Raw genomic sequence first — 23,363 nt, 5'->3', positions numbered from 1 at the left:
ATCCTGGAGCATCAGCCTCCAGAGCCGTGAGACCTCAGCTTCTGGGGTTTATAAACAGGTCCTCACCAACAGCACCTGGTACCTGGATCCTGGAGCACCAGCCTCCAGAGCCGTGAGACTGCAGTTTCTGGGGTTCATAAGCAGGTCCCATCAACAGGACCTGGCACCTGGATCCTGAAGTGCCAGCCCCCAGAACTGTGAGACTGCAGCTTCTTGGGTTCATAAGCCATGCAGTTGGTGATATTTTGTTATAGCAGCCAGAATGGACTTGGACACAGGTCTACACAACATCTAGGATATAATAAGCCTTAGTGAAGACCCTGAAGAAGCTTCTGGCTTCAGATCGGCTCAGCTCTGGCTGCTGGGGTCCCAGGTGCCCTACTTCTACATCCAGGGGTCTAACTGGCTAGATTTAGCTCTACGTGGCTTGCTAGTCCCCCTACAGGGAAGTTTACCATCTCCCTCTGTACTCCGAAGCAGACTTAATACTTCCTCACTTGGCAAATCAATTGAAATTTCTCTGCTCAACTACATAAAGATTCTTTGTTCTTCAATTGCCAGTACATGGCAATTGTTAGACTATAAATTAGTACATTGTTTGCCTCTGCCTTAACACGTAATCTTGTCAGAATACTGTAATCTGATGGGTTATTGTAAATGAAAACTAGTTTACATCTTTTGCCATCTACAATGTAACTAGTAGGTCTTGTAACAGAATGTTTTTAGTACTGTGCTTTATGTTCTAGGCTAGATTTCTTCCTGAAACTCTGAGGACTTAGAACAAATGACTTCAACAAAGAAAACCCTTCCAGCACCAGGCGGTACTCCAGGCCAGAGGGCTTCTACCTTCTATCAGGAAGCTCTGGATTGACCCCTGCTGCTGCTGTTCCTCAACGCTCCCTTTCAGCAGAAGCTTCTGAGAAAGATTTCTCATGTACAAAACAGAAAAGTGGGGAATGTGGATTTGGGGGTGTAAGGCTGGGTGTAGGGATGTACTCTTAACAACAGTAGTGTTAAAAGGTTATTAGGGATAAATAGTAAATTAATGTCTAGAGTTGAGACTAGTTACACATATGATAGTAGTAGGAATACAAGAATGCTGAGTAGCAATAAAGGAGTTTCTTAACGGTTAGCACAGCTGCTATATTTGACTTCTGTAATCGCTGCTTGGCTTTGCTACATAAAGAACAGGACTGACACCATGATGGCTCTAAGGTCAGGGAGTAGGCCTAAGTTTTACTTCACTTCAAAGTTTCATTTTCCTCAGAGTGATGAAGTGGGCAGGGGGCAGCGACCTTGGAGATGGGTTAATCAGGGCCATCCGCACGTCCACAAGTGGAATGTGGTCTGAACTGGTACAGGTTGCACGGGAATGTGGCCTACACCGGTACGAGCTATACGTGACCAAGATAAGGACCGCACAGCTTGCTAGAGACGTGTTGTATGTGACTAAGGGGATAAAAAAGGTTCATAAGAGACAAGGGGGGTCCTTGTCAAGACTCCACTGCGATGGATGAGACACGCATCCTAGCTCGAGCTAGCAATAAAGTATCTTTGCTTTTGCATTGTTGCATGTGGAGCTTATCTGTTCGTGGTTCGGGCACGTTTTGGACTTAACAAAAGCAGTTGAGGACGGCCCAAAGCTTTGGGACCCTGCACCTACATGAAAGACCTGGAAGAAGTTCCTGGCTCCTGGCTTCGGATCGGCACAGCACAGGCCGCTGTGGTCATTTGGGGAGTGAAACGTCGGATGGAAGATCTTCCTCTCTGTCTCTCCTCCTCTCTGTATATCTGACTTTGCAATAAAAATAAAATAAATCTTTGAAACAAACAAACAAAAAGCTCCCTGCTTGTGACCTGGGAAAGCAGTAGAGGATGGCCCAAAGCCTTGGGATCCTGCACCCATGTGGGAGACCCAGAAGAAGCTTCTGGCTCCTGGCTTTGGATTAGCTCAGGTCTGGCCATTGTGGCCACTTGGTGAGTGAACCAGTGGACAAAGGACATTTGCCTCTGTATCTCCTCCTGTATATCTGCCTTTCCAATGAAAAATAAGACATATATTTTAAAAAAAAGCATGAGAGAGAAAATATTCCAAGCCAAGACTTTTAGACAAACATCTAAGGATTTATTTTTCATTGTTTTTTAAGAAGTTTTAGAAGCCACAGATGGTGGTAACTGTCATTAAGTCACTCGGGAGAATTTATCAGTGAGAGAGTGTTAAAGACGAATTAACCTCTCCTGAGACCAGGATATCATCTAACAACTAACTACTTTCTAAAATGAACAGCTGAACTAGAAATGTGAGAGAGGCAGAACTGGACTTGCAAGGGAAAGAGCCAAGCATTGAAACAAACAGCGTCTTAATAAGGATGTTTCTATGGAAGTTATACCAATAACTCCAATGTCCTATCCTAATCCCATATATCATGATGAGGTATTCTCTATTAAATACTAATGTTATTTTCTGCTCATTCTTTCATAGACAACACCTAGTATATATGTTATGTAGAGTAACACAATGACCATCTGATTTTACAGCACAAAGTACATTCACACTGCCCCCAACAACTCTGCCATCAGCATCATCCATGCAGGGATGAGCAAAGGTGACTTCCGCTACACCGAGAGTGTAGGACTGAACAGGGTACCTAACTCTTGAGGAGAATGACATTCAGGAGCTTTAAACTGTGCTCTGCCTTTCCAAACGCTACGAGCACTTTACAACAAATTAAAAGAAAAAACCCAATTATGTTCTCATTTCTATTATTGGCAAAAATTAGCATTTGGAATATATTTTTAGGAGATTTTATTCATTCATTTGAAAGGTAGACTATGTGAGAAAGAGAGGGAGAGTTAGAGGGAGGGAGGGAAGGACCAAGGGAGGGAAGGAGAGAGGGAGGGAGTGAGACAGAAATTCTCTACTTTCTGGTTCACTCCCCAAATAGCCGCAAGGACTGGAACTGGACCATGTTGAAGCCACCAGCCAGACACAAAATCTGTAGCCTCCAATACGGGCATTAGGGACCCAAGTACTTGGGTCACCCTTTGCTGCTTTCCCAAGTACAATAGCAAGGAGCAGGATGGATAACAGAGCAGCTGGGACTTGAACCAGCGTTCTGATATAGGACACTGGCAAAGAAGCAGCAGCTTAACTTGCTGTGCTACTGGCCTCTGCAATATGATTTCAAAGAATTTGCCCAAAGATGACATATCTTATTATCATAATAATGCTGTGAGTTATTAGTCTAACTTTATAGATGAAGAAACAAATGTTCTAATAGGTTAATTTGCATTAAGCTATAGGGAAACTCAGATCCTATAATTCTCAATCCTGTATTTTTTCCTACTGTTTCATGCTGTAGAGTTCACTGACAGATCGATTTTGTGCCAAAGGATTTACCCTTAAAAGTTACATCCAAGTGCACCTCTGCAGATCAGCATCTGCTCAACAGCAGCAGAGCGGAAAGGGATCCCACATGGGGTGGAGGCTGTGGCTGATGTTTGCTCCCTGCTTAGGACTCACTTGTACCCCCTGCATGCACTGGAGTGTGTCCCCTCTTTTCTCCACATTTCCAATTTGTCCAAGGTAAGAAAGGCCAGAGAAAACCTGAGCCATCTTCGCTACTCCTTGGCTTCCCATCTCAGAATAACTTTATTAGCTTGGTCATAGTACATAGATCTATATTCCTCGGGCATTTTCTGTGATGTTTTCTATGCCGCAGATGCCTCCTTATATCTTCAGCACTCTTCCCTTTTTCTTTTAATTGCCTACATTCAACAAATGTTATTGAACAAGTGAGTTTGCATCAGTTGGTGAAAGCATAGCTTGATTACTAATTAGGCACTGGGGATTCCAGCTTTCAACTAACCAACTGGGTTCTTTTTTTTAATTTTTTTAATTTTTTTTTAAAGTTTTTTTTTTATTTTTATTACAAAGTCAGATATACAGAGAGGAGGAGAGACAGAGAGGAAGATCTTCCGTCCGATGATTCACTCCCCAAGTGAGCCGCAATGGGCCGGTGCTGTGACGATCCGATGCCGGGAACCAGGAACCTCTTCCGGGTCTCCCATGCGGGTGCAGGGTCCCAAAGCTTTGGGCTGTCCTCGACTGCTTTCCCAGGCCACAAGCAGGGAGCTGGATGGGAAGTGGAGCTGCCGGAATTAGAACCGGCGCCCATATGGGATCCCGGGGCATTCAAGGCGAGGACTTTAGCCGCTAGGCCACGCCGCCGGGCCCATAACCAACTGGGTTCTTTCAGGCAAGTCTATGGCCATCATTTATCTTAAAATGGGCATGGAGGTGAGCAGGAAGTGAGGGGAATTATGAGTTTCATGATCTCCAAGACGTTATTTTGATCAAGGCTGTCCCAACTTACTTCATGTCATTAGGATGAGAGAGGAAATTAAGAATTCCAAAGAGAAAAAAAATATATTAAAAGCAGTACAGGGCGTGGTATTGGTGCCCAGTGGGTTTAAGAGCTGTTTGCAATATCATCACCAGTTCAAAGCACTGGTTCAAGCTCCAGCTACTCCACTACTAACCTAGCTTCCTGTTAACGAACCAGGGAAGGCAGCAGGAGATGGCCTGAGTGGTTGGTCCTCACCACCCACATGGAGATCAAGTCGGACTCCTGGGCTCCTGACTTCACTTTCGGCCACTCTTGCTGTAATCATCTGGGGAGTGACCCAGCAGATGAATGACCTCTCTCTCTCTCTCTCTCTCTCTCTCTCTCTCCCTGTCTCCTTTCTTCCCTCTCCCTACCATGGTCTTCCAAATAAGCCTTTAAGAAAGAAAACAAGGCAAATACAGAGACCAAACACCTAACCTAAGAGACAAAAACAGCCGCTGTGCTTGGAAAATGAACAAAGCAAGGAAGAACAGTGAGAGGGAGCAGAGGGGTACTGGGCCAGGCTAGAACTGCCGAGAGGAATACAAAGGAGCTAAAGGGTACGATGAGAAACAGGCCATAAAATAACCAGAAAAACAACATTGGGAGTTAGGCAAATGCAGCTTCAAACACCACACACACACACACACACACACACAATTTGTTCTTGGTTATTCAACATTTCAGCATTGAAACTGATTAGATTATGATGAAGAAAATTGACACATTCTAAAAAAACATTATTATGAGAATAAAAATTGAATTTCCTAATGTTGAAATAGAGATTAAGTTCTCGGAAGCAGCAGATGATAACCAGGGCGCTCGGGCCTCCTGCTACCTATGAGAGAAACCTGCATTATGCTCCTAACTCAGACCCAGTGGTTGTTGTCATTTTGAGAGTGAACCAGTACTTTCTCTCTCTATATATATAGATACAGATGTAAATATCTGCATATCTCCCCCTCAGTCACTCTGCTTTCAGACACCCTTAGAAGGGAACCTATCAGCTAACATCTCTGGTGTAGCTTTAAAAATTAGATTTCATCTTTGATATTGAGGAAAAGAAAGTCTAGCTCAACTTAAAACTTCAAAAAAAAAACCTGTTTAGAACTATTTAAAATAAAAAAAAAGAATATACTTGAACCAAATTACAGTTTTTGTACTGTCAGATGCAAACGCTTTCAGTTGTATTCCAAAATGAAGCGATAAGACTATAAAAGATTAGGCCAATAGTACACAGTGGATAAAAGGCCAGGAAAACATCCAATTAAAAAAGAGCAAAAAACAGTAAAGAGAATTGATCCTGAAGAGCCATTTTTAGGACTCTGACAAAGTTCTGATACTAAATTGAACCAAGGCTTATAAAAACGATTTCAGTATGTGTGTGTGCATATTGAAGTCAAGCCTACCTGCTTCATCGTAGGAGATCGTCAATTTTTCCAGCATTTCTCGGTCAATTGACAGAATCTGCTGCTCAAGGATGGTCTGGTAGGACAACACACTGTTTTCTTTGTCTTTCTCGTAGTCCTGAAGGTGCTGTTTCAGAGCTTCTGGGAGTCGAGATTTGACATATTCAGCTGCAGTCTGCAGATAAAACAGTGGAGCGGCCCCATTAGTCCTTCTCAGGTCAGACTTGCCCCTTACCCTGAGGTGCTTAGAGAGCTCAAAGCCGCTCAACCCTCCAGGCAAGCCCATCCTTAACATCATGATTCAAGTCTCCTCTGCAGCCTGACAGGTAGATCTTCAAACACACAGAATCCCACACCTGTGAGAGTTTTCTACTGAGTTTAAAGGTATAAAAGATTGGCTTGATATTCAGACTTACTTCTCAGTTTCAGCTATTCTGGCAACCTGAAGGCCTTAACATAGCAATTCTGTGAGATGTCAATTTGACCTGCCCTTGTTCAGCATCCAGAAGACAGCTATAGCACTCATCTCAGAGGGAGTTCACTCACTCTAAGGAGTTCGCATCCTTAGTTTGCTTTGCTGTCCACTCACTGATGCTTGCATAGCAACTCTGAACTACAGTGAAATAATGAAGAGACGAAAGACAGTAATGGCCTTTAGCCTAGAAAAAAAGACACTTTTCATCACTTAAATGTCTTGGTTTTTTCACGTTATACTTAACTTGGTTTTTCTTATTTTTTGATTTGTGTGGGTGTGGGTGCAGGTATTTTATTTCAACTCTATTTGTAGAACAAACTCCCACTACTAACATCTGAAATTATATGCAGTGGTTTCCGATCAGGTAGACACATTCTACACATAGGTGTGGAAAGAAACACTTGCATTTTGAAAAAGAGTATCCCAGATTGTAAAGTGTTCTTCTGGTAGGCTGGTAATTTCTTTATTACACCTAGTAGGGTGGCCCACATTTGCATGAGAATGTGCATTTATTCCATCCATACCAAATAAATTGCTCCTATTTGCATAACACAACCAGTCTCCATTTAGTATTTCTATCTCTACAGAGAATAATAACTTGGATTGAAAAAAATAATATTCATTGCATCCATCAATACCTTTAACAAGCATAACCAACAAAAGCAGAAATGTTGTGCAGGTCCAGCCTCAGGCTATGCTCCACGGCGGAAGCAGCCACCATGCAGCTGGCTGCCCATCGGTGGTGCAGGCCTAGCCCCACACTCCTGCGGCCTAGAGGATGTGGGCTTGTGTGGGGAACCGGGGATGCGGCGGGCAGGGGCATGGAGAGACCTGGGGCCTCACGTCCAGGTGAGCGGAGTGAAGCTGGGGATTTTCCCACATGCATGGTCAGTGGATCGATCAGGGAAAAGGGTAAGGAGATGTGTGGGAGGGAAGACTGCCGAGGGAATATGTTGCAGGCGAGGAATGACTTCTGAGGGATCCCCATCGACAAGGCCACTGTACTTGTAAACAAGGGGGCTGAGATCAAGCAGTTTGAAGGGTGGAAGTTACAGGACTTCTATGGGTCAGACAGATGCACCAACCCACGTGGGCAATCTCAGCTGTGCTAGTTTGCATGGATCAAGGCTGACCACAACTAAGCTAGGGCTGGGAGCTTGCCTGCAGGGCTAGATCCCAGTACATGCCAGTGAGAATCGAACAGGGTACAGGTAATGTTAGGCTGGGCCATGACACTAACCAGCATGTGGGAGAACCAGGTCTGGGGGCAGATTCAGTGGGAGACATGTAGACCCATGTAGACTGCGATTTTTGCTGCTTTGCTAGGAGCTGGGGGTGTCGACAGGCTGAGCTAGGCATTAGCATGGAACCCTCCAACACTCCTGGGTACTGGGGTGGGCCTAAGCCGGGCTAATCCAGGTTGCAACACCTACCAGGCATACCCAATAGTAGGGTGCGGGGGAGGCAGCGCCACAACAGCCACCAGCTCATATAAAGCCTGGATGCAGGGGGCAGATAACGTCAGGTAAGGGCCTACCGCCCACTGGCACATGTGAGATCTGTGTCTAGTGGGGGAACTTGGTAAATTCCCCTGGTGGGCATAGCTCCTGCTGGTGAGCACTTGAGTTAGGCCTAGGTGTTGGTTGGGTCAGGAAAGGTAGCTTCACTTCTCAGGAAGTGTATGGGTTGATTCTGGAAAGCGGCAGGATGGACAGAGTCAAGCCAACCTTAACTCTCCAGCATATGCTGGAACCAGGCTGGAGTGTGGGTCATGCCAGGCTAGGCTATCACATCTACCAGTTTGCATGAGCCAGCTATGGGAGCTGTCTGGGCAGGGCTAGGCTGCAGTATCCAAAATGAGTTTGGGACTGGGGAGGGCTGGGGCAGGCCAGGCTGCAGAGGCCAGGAGGGGGGATGGGCTATTCTGAGCTGGGTCAGAGCAACCACTAGCACACACACGACCGGTGGCTGGGAGCAGGTCTGGTTGGAGAGCTAAGGAGAGGCCCTGCTGGGTTGTGGGAGCATAAGAGCTGGAATGGGGGCAGTGTTCCGGGCTGGACATGACTGCAGTATCCCTTGGCATAGGTGTGGACTGGGTCTGGGGTATGCCAGTCTGGGCTAGACTCCAGCACCCACTGGTGATGGGGGTAGGATGGGTTGGGCTAGGTCTTGGCAACTGCTGAACCACATGAAAGCTGTATCTGCCTGTGGACAAGGTATGGCTGACCTGTAACACCCAAAAGTAAGAACCGGAACTGGTTTGGACCTACTGGGAGAGGCCACCGTCCCTGCAGGATAGGAGGTGGACTAAGTCAGTATGGGTCAAAGACCCACCAGTGTGTGCAAGATCTGGGATGAGACCTGATAGAGGAACTTGGGTAACTCCCTTGTCAGGATGCAGTCCCTGCAGGTGAGTACAAGAATCAAGGCTGGGAGCAGCTCAGACCAGGACAGGTTACGATACCTGCTGGCATACCTGTGGGTCAGGTCTGGGGCAGGCCAGGCTGGGCCATTTCATAACACCCATGGCAGATCAGAGAACCAGGATGAGGTGCATGATGGCCAGGTTGGGCTACAGCACCAGTCAGTTCACACTAGGGCCAAGCTGGGAGCAGACTGAACTGGGCTAGGCTACAGTACTCACCAGCATGAGCTAGAAATGGGGCAGACTGGGCCAGGCCATTCTGCAGCACTCACTGGCTACAGTATCTACCAATATACATTAGGGCTGCCTGCAGGGGGTCTGTTAGGGGATAAAAGGGGGAGCTCCCTGTTGGGCCACTGCTCCCACTGGTGAGTGTCAGTACTGGAACTGGGGGCAGACCAGGTCAGGCAGGGATGCAATGCCTGTTGGCCTGCATGTAAGCTGGGTTATGGTAAAAACCAGGCTGAGCTAACCGACCATACACACTGGTGCATGCATGAGCCAGACTAAATGCAGGCTGGCTGAGCTTGGCCTCAGCATAAGTTGGCAAAGCTGGGACCAGGGCAAGTCATGTCACGCAAAACTGCAGAGTCATCTAATGAGTGTGAGATCTGGGATTTGAAACGGGCCTGTTAGGGAAACTGTGGACACCTCTCTGATGGGCTGTAACTCTCACTGGTAAGCATGAATATCAGGACAGGTGATGGCACCTGCTGGTATGAGTGTGCACTGGATAGTGGAGTCAGTTGGGTTGAACTAGGTTTCAATGCCCATTGATACATACGAGAGCTGAATGTGATGCAGGACAGACTGGACCAGCCTGCTGCACATTCTGGCAAGCATAGGAACCAGGACTGGGAGCAGGCAAGACTGCCCTGACTAGACTGCAGCTGCTGCTGGTGAATGTGAGGGATGAGTGTGCGGTGGGCAGGGTTGGGCTGGACCACAGCATCCACTTGTTACGGAGATAGAACTGACCCAGCAATCCAATCACCAGTGTGTGTGTAGACTGACATGGGTGATGAACTGAGCCGGACACCTTACTGGCACACACAAACAAGAGTCAGGTCTCGGATCACCTCAGATGAGATTTCTTTGGGGATATCCGTAGTCCCTCCAACTGAACCTCTGGACTCAGAACTCCAACTATGGGGAGAATCATAGGATCCGTGGACTGACCGTGGAGTACATGTGTCAGCCTGGGCCTGGGCTCTGCAGAGAACATATGGTACCATAACAGAGGAAGGAGAGCAGAACAAATTGCTCAACTGCCCCGGCCAAGCATTGACTGCAAATATCTGGGTGAATGGAGACTCTGGGGTAGACTGCGTTAGAAGACGGACCTTGGAAGGATTTCTTCATCTTTGGCTCAGCGAGATCAACAACATTTCAGAACTATTGCCCTCAGAGTAGGTCCTAGATTGGGGACCTTGGGATGGCACTGGTGGCCATTCCCCATCCCCAGGTACTGGGGCGGCAGAGAGGCTGGGTCCAGCTTCTTGCCTAATTTCTCCCCTTCTCTCAGACACAGGAGGAAGAGGGGGAAGATTTGGAAACAATGATCTCACCCACACTCCCCTAGTCCTCAACCCTTCCCACCCTCATCAACTATGTAAACATTATCAAAAATGAAATTATAAAAAAAGAAACAAGCAGAAAAATGACTACTCTATATAGCTACTGCACGACAAAAGAAACAGTCGACATAGTAAACAGGATGGATGAAATTCTTTGCAAGTTACGTATCTGCTAATGAGGTTGAAAGCAAGATTAGATTAGGAACTCAAGAGCAGAAAGAAAAGGAAGGATAAAGAAAGAGAAAAGAAAGAGAAAGAAAAAGAAAGAGCGAGAGAGAGAGGAGAAAGAAAGAGAAACGAAGAAAGAAAACCTTGATTTTAAAATAGCAAAAGACTTGTATACACATTTCTCTACAGAAAACATCTGTCCAACATGACAAACTGCTCAACATAATTAATCAACAGGGAAATGTAAATGAAAAGCAGAGTAAGATATTACTTTTTCCTAGTTAGAATTATGGTTATTCTCAAAAAGATTAAAGATAAATGCTGGCAAGGATGTAGAGAAAAGGAAGTCATTGTACACTGTTGGTGGGAAGGACTACTCATTCATAATTCATTAATACATTATATAATTATGTATTAATATAATACATAATACAATTCATTAAGTCATTACATGGAAGTCTCTCAAAAAAATTTAAAATGCAACTACTATATAATCTAGCTAGAGGTATAGATGCAAAGGAAATTATATCAGTACACTAGAAAAATACCTGTATTTCAATGTTTATTGAAGTAACTTTCTTACCAGTTAAGATATGAAATCAACCTAATGTCCATCAAAGAATGAAATAAAGGATAAGTGTCATACACAAGTAATACAGTATCAGTCCTAACAAGAATAAAAGCCCTTCACTCTTGACAACATAACTGGATTCGATGGTTATTATATTAAGTGAAATAGGCCAGACACAGAAAAATGATCTCACTCACCCATGGGCCTTAAAGCAAAACAAAACAAAAACAAAAACAAAACCCTCATAAAAATAGAGCATAATAGTATGACCAGAGCTTGGGGTAGTTAGTGAGAAGGGAGGGACAGAAAGATGAGTCACAGTATGCACAACTATGTGCGATAGTAGAAATACATTTCAAGGGATCTATTGCACAACAAGGTGACTGGCTACAGTTGATGACAATAGATTGTATCCTTCAAAACATTCAAATGGCACATTCTATGTGCCATTCCCAAGAAATGGTAACTACATGAGGTAGTACCTTTGGTGAATACAAGATAGGACTTGCAAAAAATAACTATATAAATATAAATATATGTATATATAATTGCACATGTATATTTATACATATAAATTTTTCATGCTTCCTGTGTTGTTACAATGTTCTTACCAAAGTAATTTTTTTTCAAAACATTTCTTTATTTGAGTTTCACAGAGCAGGAGCTCTTCCATCTGCTTGTTCATTCCCCACATGGTCACAGCAACCTGGGTTGGGCTGGGCTGAAGCCAAGCGCTCTTCCCTTGGGTCTCCCACATGGTCTCTGGGGCTCTGGGGCATCTGAGCATCTGTCACTGCTCTCTGAGGTGCACTGGTGTTGAGCTGGACTAGAAGTGCAACAGCTGGCACGGAAGCCAGTGCCCCTATGGGATGTCAACATTTCAGGTCACAGCTTAACCCACTGTACTACAGCATCAGCCTCCAAAGTAAATTTTAAAAATTATTTTCAGAATGTTATTTTGTAAACTTCATAGCTTTAGCTCCAAACATTAGCAACATTTAGGGGGAAAAGAAACTTGCTAGAACAATGACATTGATGTCACTGGGAAAGAGTAAGGTACAATTAAATCTCAGGCCTTAAAGTAGCCAAGGATAGCACATAATATTTTTTAGTACCAAATATGTGTTTGAGTTGCTGATGAAATTATAACTTTAAAACACTATTAAACATTGTTCAGTTTCTCTGCCATTCAGCAGTGCAGAATAAAATCATTCCATAAAATGCAAATGGACTTAGCACTTTAGCACAAAATACTTAATTCCAGAGTTGAATAACAATTTTCTCCTGACATTGGAAATGAAGAGACATCCTGCAGAATAACTACTTTTACTTTATTTTAAATGGATTTTTAAGAAAAGATTTATTTATTTCTATTTGAAAGGCAAATTTAAAGAGAAGGGGAGACAGAGAAAGATTTTCCAATTGCTGGTTCACGCCCCAAATTGTTGTAACGGCCAAAGCCAGGAGCCAGACACCAAGAATCTCTTCTTGGTCTCTCATGTGGGTTCAGGGGCCCAAGAACTTGAGCCATCTTCCACTGCCTTCCCAGGTCACAAGCAGAGAGCTGGATTAGAAGTGGAGCAGTCAGAACATGAACTGTGCCTGTATGGGGTGCTGACACTGAAGGCAGAGGCCTAGTGTGCCAGTCCCAAAGGAACCATTTTCAATCTTGCCTTGCTTATGAAGTGTAGCATCAGTTACTTTATTATTTGGTGTAATATAAGTCTTTAGCTTTTTCCCACCTTGGCACACCCATGGGTTACAGAAAACAGTTCTACAAACACAAAGGTTGATACTCTATTTAATTGAAAGTGCACTGCATATTTCCTTCCAATTGTACAAACTGTGCATAAAATAAAATTGACTTTTCTTTTCTTTTGAATTTTATGGTATAATTCCATAGAGTCTGAAATTCCATACCACCAAATTCCCACCCCCTCGACTGATTTTCTCCATATCATTACAGTAGTATAGTCCTTCACAAGGATCATGATTCCATCAGTCTGTTATGTAAGTGTGCCCTGACATTACCAGTACAGAAAATGTCATATAGTCTGGCATCCTATTGTCTAGATACGTCCAACAGTTTTACTGGGAGTCCATACTTGATTTGGAAGTGGGTATGCATACTGCATTGTATCTTCACATCTGGACATGATAGTTTCTATTACACTATCACTATAGATGAGAAGCCATGAAGCAAAGTCAACAACAGGTATGAAGTTAAAACAAACAACCCACCCCCAAAAAAAAATTTAGGCCAAAAAAACTGTGTACTGTGAATAATTTTTCTCCAGAGACCATCCCAAAGTATCCAAACTCTTGCATACTGTCATGGAGTAGAAAAAACGTGTCCCCAAATAACCAACGCACAGGTGAAGAAAAAGAAAACACAAAAGCTTCTTGGGTAAAATGATGCCAGCATGCATTCCATGAGCCAGCGATAAATTCAAGAAGAGCAAAGAATTTATTTAGAAGAAATGAAAATGAAATAAAAAAACACCAGAGCACATGAGATACAGTAAAAATCATCACAATAGTTTTTTGAACAAAGCTTCTATCCTTGACTACAACGGAGTCATATTATGACATATTTTTACACTCATCTGTGAAACATAACTTATGTAGAGCATTCTTTTTATGGATAAGTATTCTTAAGAGGAACAGGAAGAAAAAATCCAAATAAAGTATTAGGTTCTGTTAAGATATTTTAGGAAAGCACCTTTAAGCTGAGGTGACATTCTAAATGTGCTCAAATGGCAGTTAAGCCTTATGTTCAAGTATTAGTTATGTTCAAAAAGACATTGCTGAGATTGAAATCATTCCACAATGGATAATACAAAGAACACTTTCAAAATTCCACTGAAAGTCTGAGATAAAGTGAAAAAGTGAAAGTATGGGTTTGCATACCCATTCTTTATTCTATGATAATTACGACTAAGAGCTGGAATCCTAAATTGCATGTTCTCATAACCTCATTATTCCAAAAGCAGTAATATTGTCATTTTCAGTCTTGGGCATTTGTACTTTATTGTTTTCCAAACAACTAAGGTTTTTACCAGTCTACATCTTCTGAGTCAAAGTAGACAAATAACGAGGCCGATCACACGGTGGGTGCTAGTGTTACCTGATTTCTGTGCACACCTACCACTCAATGACGTCACAGGCAGGACACTGTTGCTTCTCAGTTTGGTGGAAATAAGGAATAGATCTCACACATCGTTCATTGTGTTCCCCCAGGATCTGGTTTAACGAGTTGTATCATAGAAGCTTAATACGTTGACAGCATGCAAGGGTTTGGATACTTTGGGATGGTCTCTGGAGAAAAGTTTTTCACAGCACACAGGTTTTCTTTTGCCTGCAAACACAACTTTCTTTCATGGTTCCAGACAGACAGTTAAGAGTCTGGTTTTATCCTGACAGATGAAGCTATGGCTGTCTTTAATGATTACTGATGTTACTATTTTACAAAAGCAAACAGCTCAAATCCAAATGACTCATATTCCCAAATGTGGAACTTATACATAAAGCCATACATTTAATGGCCCCATCCATAATCTTTTGAGATTCTTCAATTTTGCCTTTATTGCTGCATTTGTCTTGCAGCTTGGTTCCACTAGAAACCCTTGCAGGAGGCACGGGCAAACACTACTGCAGAACTATACGCCTTTGTTCAGGGTGCCTCGTGGTGAGCTCGCCCATTCCCTCACAGTGTCCAGGACTCTGTTTATCTGAACTGATGAGGAAGTTCCTGAACATACTCTATAGATAAGCCTCTGAGCAGAGAGTAGAAGAAAGGTCACAGGTTTCCTCTGAAAATTACTGAATTTCTGTAACAGCTAGAGTGAAAAAGATAAACTAAAGCTTATGAGTTCAGGTATAGCTTTATGAGCTTGCATACATTTATGTCACCCATACTAACCAGTCTGAAAGACAATGAAGGGCTAGCATAGTCCCAACAGATTTAAACAAAAATCAGAATGATTAAGAATCTAAATTCTGGGAACCTAGCAAGCAGGATGTTGATACTAGTCATTAGGCTAAAAGGCTATTTCCTAATTATGGTGGTATGTTATTTAATAAACAACTGATGCTTATTACAGAAATTGGCAGTGAGGTATGAAAGTATATTTGAAGAGCAGCTAAATGCTTCACAACACAGCTTAAAGAGGAAACCTCTCCGCCAGCCAACTCTAATTCAGTGACTGTCTGCTGAGTGACGCTCATCAGACTTGACACTTTGGAGAGAATAAGTCTCCCATCACAAGGAACCTGGATTTCAAGGCACAAACCATACACATACATGAAATACTGGAAAAACACATTGCACCATGCAACGCAAAAATAATCTTGATATAAATCAGTTTATTTAGTATATGGGCTGAGAAGCTCTTGGGGGAGAAACAGGGGGAGGGTGAAGAGAGAACGCAGAAACACCTCCAAGAGATCAGTCTGGCAGAGTTTCAAGATCAATTCTGAGGAAAGAGGCACTGGTTGGATGATTGAAAGATAATCTAAAAAACAGAGTGCAAGCTCATAGAGAATAAGAAGAAGAAATGAATTTGACAAAATCATGAGTATGAAAGAATTGGAAGTGGAAGAAGGATCAACTCTATTCAGCAGGTGTGTGTGTTATTGTGGGGGTGGATTTACACCAGTTATTGACAACTCTAACATAACAGAGTGAAATAAACACTCAGACTGAGTTTAACCTGCACTGAAAACAGAATGAGATCAAAGCAAGACAAGGAAGAAACCTGAAGGAAAGGGCAAGTGGTCTATGCCAGTTGGAGAGTTATCAGGGACAGAAAAGACTTGTGCGCAAACATGTATTTAAAAGTGTTATGTATGATGATGAAAACCTGTCTTGAAGTTGGTTGAACTGTGGGATATGTATGCCATGGACTACAATGAAGCTATTTAAAATCATGTCTGTTGGGAATATGCCTAGCAGGTAAAATATCAGTTCAGACGTCTACATCCGCGTGCCTGACTTGAGTAACAGGATTCAGCTGTCAATTCCATCTTCCTGGTGATGGCCTGAGGACTTGGGCTGCTGATACTCACATTAAGGGACCTAGTTTGGGTTCCCAATTCCTGGCTTTGGCCCTAGTCATGGCAAGCACCTGAGAGTGAACCAGTCGTGGGAGCTCTCTCTTGCTCTTGCTCTCTGCCTCTCAAATAAAGAAATATTTTTTAAAAAGAAAAGCATGCTGGGCCCGGCGGCGTGGCCTAGCGGCTAAAGTCCTCGCCTTGAACGCCCTGGGATCCCATATGGGCGCCGGTTCTAATCCCGGCAGCTCCACTTCCCATCCAGCTCCCTGCTTGTGGCCTGGGAAGGCAGGAGAGGACGGCCCAAAGCTTTGGGACCCTGCACCCGCGTGGGAGACCGAGAAGAGGTTCCTGGTCCCAGCATCGGATTGGTGCGTACCGGCCCGTTGCGGCGCACTTGGGGAGTGAAACATTGGACGGAAGATCTTCCTCTCTGTCTCTCCTCCTCTCTGTATATCTGGCTTTCCAATAATAATAATAAAATCTTTAAAAAAAAAAGAGAGAAGCATGCTATAAGAGAATAGCAAATGATGTAAAAATTATGTGTTCACAATTAAAAAACACATTATAAAGCAGCTATATGGTGTACACATAAGGAAAATGCTGTAATATTAATATAAGTGAATTATTTTTATTTTTTATCAAGCTTCTTTTATTTTCCAAATTTGATAAACATAGTATTTCTTTGAGCTTGCACTTGGTAAACATTTGACATGTGTTGGCTCATTTAATCTTCATGGCAACCGTAACAGTATTTTTTGATAAAGTAACTTATCCTTACTTGGACTACAAGTAAGGATAAGTGGAGCACAAAACAATCATTTTTGATATTGAAAAAAGTGCATTTAAAGGAAGACTGCAATGTCTACTGTTGTCATTTCTGTACAAGGAAAAGCATCCCAACCTGGAACAACGTCCCTACGAGGAGAACAAGCTAGCACGCCAGCAACACTGAAGAACAGAGAGAAAAACAGGGAGACTGGGTTCACTGTTGCAGAACTGGCAGCTGAAGATGCAGGTGTAGCTAGAGAGTGATGGCAAAACTTGGGAACATTTAAACTGTAAAGCTGAAAGCCAGTCATCTCTTCTGACTTTAGGGAATATCCATTGCCATCACTATTCCCTCAGAAAACAAAGAAACAAACAAAAACCTCCCATCTGCCTAAGGAAAAGGTGTTAGATTTGTTTTGTAGAATTGCAAACAAAGATACCAAATCAGTGATTTGGGTGGCAAGAAGGCATATCAAAAAGATATTAAGTGACATTTAATTAAATTCTAATACAGAATTCATTAGAACAAGATCACAAGTAAATTAGGCTTATACTCAAATCTCTCAGTTTTTTCCCCTCTGGGAATTTACAAAAGTCAAGCTACTACTCATTTGCAGCATCAGTGGACTTTAAAAACATGCTTGCAACGTTCTTAACTATGAAAATATGCCTTGGCATACTGTAGTGTATGTTAAATATTCTGTGTCATAGTTGTGGGAGGATTTTTTTTTTTGCTCCTGTTTTAATCAAATGCTCTATTATATAGGCCATTAAAAAATTTAGCAACTAGCTTACAATTTTATAGAGTTTTAGGTATGGTATTCAAAAGAAAGCAAGATCCCTTATGTTCAATAAATTCTTACTTGGAAGATACTTTTAAAGCCAAGAAATAGATCTTATCATTGATCGTAACGTTATATTGTAAATGTTGGCTTTAATATAGAGACTCAATTTTAAAGTAACTCTGAAAAACCAATAGATAGAATTTTAAGATTTCAAAACCTGAGAAATACATCTTTAGACAGATCCATTTTTGCCTTAAGGATGGTCTGTACTTTGCTAAGATAAAAAGCTTCAGAATTTTAATATATTTCAAATCTATGGTTTCGTAAATTGCCCTTACTCCTCCATATTCTTTCCCACACACGCACACATGCACACACATACACACACCATTTGAACAGAAATACAGTCTCGAGCTCAGTTCAAATGAATGAAACAGAAAACCGATGGCTGTAGCTTTCAGTTTCTATCCACAGCACACGTAGGCCCAACCTGGAACACACACTGCTATTCAGAATGTGTGTAGTGACTGCAAATGGATGCAGGCTTCTAAAGCTGGATCCAACACCAAGGCTGGAGTTTGAACCACGCTAAGGGTAAATTTAACACTCATCTCACACACTGTGAGAAGCTGGCTCTGATCTATAGAGCATCCAGTCATGGAGTCTGAGGGGGACCTGCTTTTAAGGAAGCTGTCATACAAGGGAGGTAAGATGGAAAGTTGGTGCTAAGAATACTGGGTGGGGAAAGGTTTGGGTTTGGGGAACTGGTAGCTCAGACCTTGCCACTACATATTCACAACTTCAATGAGAGCTCATCAGGGGAAGCCTCCTCAGTCTGTATCAGAGCATGAGAGAGACGGGAAGGAGCAATCCATCATTGCAGATTCCTCTGCCCTGTGCGTGCCCACTTGGTAGCAGTCAGCACACACACTACACAGTAATTTACTTGGAATCCGTCTTTACTACAGTAACATATCATTAATTTCTGACAGATGTTCTTCAGCTCCAGCAGGGAGTCAGAGCAGGTGCCCTTGGCCACCAGGAAGAGAACACAGAGCAAACTGCTCTTCCATGCCTGCCAGCATGTTATGTTTTGCTGTTTTCAGTCTTTGCCATTCCCTACCTACAGAGGCTGTTTAAATAAGAAAATGCCTTCCACGTGATCATTTCACCTTTGTGAAGGCATAATTCTGCCTCAAGAAGGCAAACTTGATTCCTTCAAGACAAAGAACATCATACGTGTCAGGCTTAAAGCAGAAGTGCACGCATGGAATCTAATGCCTATTTTGGGGATTTCGATTGTACTGGAAAAGCAAAGCAACAGACATGCAAAGTGACCACCACAGAGGGCAGAGCACTCCGAATGTGAAGGACTTCAAAGCACGCAACTCAAGTAAAAAGAAACTGAAGCTCTCATTTACTTTAAATATGAAGTGGTAACTGGCAAACCACAGCCCAGGCAAGGTAGTTTCTCTGGGATTCAACAAGTGACAAAGCTTTGACACCTTTGTCATCTGGTTCATATTTAATCTGAGGTTTTATTCACGTGGTAGCATCAAGCATAGTAGAGTGTGAAAATAAAACTCAAATTCCACTTTCTGTGATGGCTGCCTTTACATATGTATACAACTAAACAGTAAAAACATTCTATTGTAGTGAGCTATAACTAGCCAAAGTTTCAAATACTGCTTAGACACGTGGTTCCTATCCTTACATTTTGGTCAAAATCTATATAAAATTCTACATAGAATTATATATATATGTATTTATATATGTGTATATATGTATATATATGTATATGTATATATGTATATATGTATTTATATATGTATATATGTATTTGTATGTCTACTGTTGTATATATACATATATATACACACATGCACATGTATTTATTTATTTATATAGTTTGAAATTTTTATATGGTTACAGTCTGGATTACATTTCAGAGTAGACATCTACCAAAGCGATGATGAATGAGATCTTGGCTCCTCAATTACCACATGAATTCCAGTGAAAATGAGGAATTTGAGGAAGCAGGCAATATTAGTGCCACTTACTTCTCTCAGGTTTGCTGTAAACAACAAACTTACATTTTCCTAAGAGATGACAATATAAAAACAGCTTCTACCAGATTACTTCATAAAACTGCTGAGAAGACAAACAGCATTCAGCCAAAGCAGGCTAACTACATTTTTGTGATGGACAAATTCCTTTCTTTTTAGCAGTTTACAGGAAGAAGAACTTGTTCTGCATTCTATATACTTGGTAGGTATGAAAGAAAATGTAGAATAATATTTGTTTATAGGAAGAAAGACCTCATAGTTCAAGAAAATTAAAGTTAAGGCCTGACAAAAATTCCCTTCTATTCCTGAATCCTGGGCTATAGAGCTTGGGAAATATTGACCTCCATGAATATTATTGAGATACATTCTAGAAAGTTCCATGCAAAATACTAACTGAAAATATCCCTGGGGTCTCAAAAATCCAATACGGCCAACTGCTATAAATGAATTATAATAAGTACTCATGAGTAATTAATCAACAAGAAGGGACTTCCCAGCTATGAGAGTAGAGTGACTCCTCAGGGAAGTAGTCAGAAAAGTTAGATAAAATGTTCCTTGGCTGGCTGCTCCCCTTCACAGAGGAGCAGTACCAGAGGATGTCTTCTGGGCTTCACTTGGCTCTACTCACTCCCCACGGTCCCGCTGCTACCTGTCATATTCCTTAAGGTGTCCTTGAAGACAGGGTGGGAGGGAAACTCAGACCGCTGGTCACTGGACTGACATCCTCAACATGACATGTCTTTAACAAGCACCTTCAAACCAGTATCAGGCTCCTTGTATGTGTGGTAGGGTGTGGGGAGGGTTGGCCTTTCTGTCCAACAAACCAGTAATGGTCTTATTTAATGGGATGGGAGCAAGCCAAAATGGACCTCCAACCTGCAGGTCACTTTCCCCTTTGGTTTTCTTAGAAGCCTGAAATTGTATCATATTGATTCAATCTTTAGGGAACTTCAGTACCTTCTCTATCAAAAGGTAGATACCTTCAGGAGGAGCAATAAACTACATAATATTCGGTTTCAGTGTGGAAAAGTGGATTGAACTTTAACTCTAGGGTGGGAGACTGAGAAGCATCCAAAGAAACTCCTAGGAACGGGGCAGAGGGTGGGAAAGTGAAGATCGGAAAGAAGAAATTGCCTACTCTGAAATTTAACTCCCTGCTTTAAGCACATACTGCATGAAAGGTACCTCTCTCCATCTCTCCTTTAAGACTTGCCGTCAAGGCTCGATTCAGGTTTGTTGCATCTCCAGCATGGGTAAATAAACAATGCATTCAGCAGCATCTATGCATAAACACAGTGGTAAAACCTCTCCTGTTCAGGTAGGAGTCCTTTGTTTAAGCTTATCATAATCAAATCAACTTCATAGCACTGTAAATTTCTATTTTTCTTCCTGTTGCTGCTTCCATCCCATTAAATAAGACCATTACTGGTTGTGACTTTTCATTTAAGGGGGTATTACAGTAACTGTGGAGACTCAGAGAGATCTCAGATATCCAGATATGAGGATACAATGCAGTATGCACTTCTACTTCCAGATCAAAGCTGGACTCCCAGTGAACTTGTTAAATGTATGTTGACAATAGGACACTGGACTCTACCACTGTTCACACCTACACTGTCAGGATACACTTAAATAGCAGAATGATGGACTATGACTATTTATGAAGAACCACACTATTTTATAATACAGCAGAAATCAGTGGGGGTGAGGGCAAAGATCTGCGGAGGGGGGAGGGGAAATCCCAAAGCCTATGGAACTGTATCATAAAATAATAATAATAATAAAGCAAAGAGAAAAAAGATAAGAATAAAAGCTATTGCTTCCTTCCCTTCCCTGTGCAGGACTGCCCTTGGTTTAGAAACCTAGGACTGCTCCCCACCGCTTCACAGTGTCTCCCTCCAGTCTCACTAGTTTATGAGCTTGAGAAGACATGTGCAAAGCTTTTCAAATACATGAGGGTCCCTAACACCCAACACAATGTGTGTATGCACAGCAAGGACAGGGAATGGATGCTTTGGAAACAGGTCTGAGAAGTAATTCTGTATGACCCTGAAGCAAGATGCTCCATCATGTTGACATTTGTCTATTTTCATCAAGCATTTTGTAGACCCTCAACATCACATCTTAGTTAAACTACCTGAGACTCTGGCCAGGACTGCTGGTTAGGCACAGGTACAGACCATTGTATTTCATACTTTTTATATTCCTCAATATTTTTATATCATTCTGAACTTGACTAAAATTTTTGTGAGTGATACATGCTTTTCCCAGGAAACAAACACATATAGTATTTAATTCCCCATTTTGGCAATTCAGGTAGCAATTCCATGAACCCGGTTACAATGAAGACAGACTGGGTCAATGCATAAAAGGCACCATGGAACAGGGCTACAAGCCCTGTGTGAACAGAATAGTCTTCCAACCAATCACTTCCGAATCACCTAGCGTGGTAAGAGGGGGCTGACTTCTTCCAAAACTCAGATTCATAGAACTAAGGTGTCCTTGATGGGCAGGAAAAGGATCACATATCAAACAGCTGTCAGTAAAAAAAAGCAGTTGACTTTAAAATTGTAGATTCACAGGTCCTGTTTCATTTTCAATTAAGAAGAGGTGTTTTGTTTTTTTTAAAGAATGAGGATCCAGAAATAATTTTAAATTTGTATTTTACTTTAACAGAGTCACTGGATTATGAAAATGGCCAGATCTACCTCCTAGTGAATCTGATCCTACATGTTCTAGGCATATGTGCTTTTACAAAGCTCTGTAACAAATTCTGATGTGCACCCACGGGTTCTAGCAGATCTTCCACAATTAATAGTGTTGTTGCATCTTCTAAGACAAAGCTCCCCAAGGAAATAGTTTCAATTGTTGCAAAAGCCTTGACTGCATGCAGTGATTTGCCTCACAACCTGTCTTGATGCCACAGGCTTTATTATCTCTTTAAAATCATCATTTAAAATTGCCATTCAGTTCAGACTTAGCAAAGCTGAGCCCTTCCCTGAAGCAAGGTAATGAAACTTGAGCATTTCTGATGCCAGCAGGCACCTGGAGTCCATTTCCAACAGTTTGTGGGCAGTGAAGCAAGTCTTGGCATGCTGCATAAACCAGGCTACAGAATGACCTGTAGCAAAACACCTTGAGAGCATCATGATTTCTTCTTGACCAAGCCCAAGCATGATCAGAACACAGAGCTGGCCTCTGCTGGGGACTGTGGGGGGAATTTTGAGTCTCATGGAGCTGCAGCAAAATGCAGCAGAAGAAAAAAAGAAATCAGCCTTGCCAGCAGTGTTGCATAACTTTGTACAGTGGATTTCGAAGGTATCTCATTTTAGCCCGGGAAAAATGGGATACTTAATTGTGTGTAGAAAAGCTGAAATTTCAGCATTGAAGGTACCTGCTTCTGTAAATACAAAATGACACATTTTAACAATTGAATGGGCAAATAGTTCAGTACAGGGATATTTCAAAAGTTCACATATAAAGTAATAAAATAAAAAAAGAAGTCTATTTTGGTATAAAAAGTATTTGAAATTCTTGCATATGAAGGAGTCTTCAAAAACTTCATGGAAAATGTGTGGTATAAAAAATTAACCATGGATTTCAAAATCTTTATATATATTTCATTTGAAAGGCAGATTTATAGATAAACCAAGAGAGAGAGAGAGAGATATCTTCC

General features: G+C 42.2%; 1 protein-coding gene across 1 annotated transcript in view; it reads right to left on the bottom strand.

Moving 5' to 3' along the window:
* PPM1L (protein phosphatase, Mg2+/Mn2+ dependent 1L) overlaps nt 1–23,363 on the bottom strand; it is a 301,955-nt gene that overhangs the window by 87,816 nt on the left and 190,776 nt on the right. Inside the window, exon 2 of the mRNA XM_004598334.2 lies at nt 5,798–5,972. Within this exon, the coding sequence (XP_004598391.1) occupies nt 5,798–5,972 (175 nt within the window). The remainder of the gene's footprint in view (nt 1–5,797; nt 5,973–23,363) is intronic.

The sequence above is a fragment of the Ochotona princeps genome, chromosome 3 (genome assembly GCF_030435755.1).
Source record: "Ochotona princeps isolate mOchPri1 chromosome 3, mOchPri1.hap1, whole genome shotgun sequence".
Taxonomy (NCBI): domain Eukaryota; kingdom Metazoa; phylum Chordata; class Mammalia; order Lagomorpha; family Ochotonidae; genus Ochotona; species Ochotona princeps.
The sequence above is the reverse complement of the archived record's forward strand: the minus strand, read 5'-3'. Positions and strand labels throughout refer to the sequence as shown.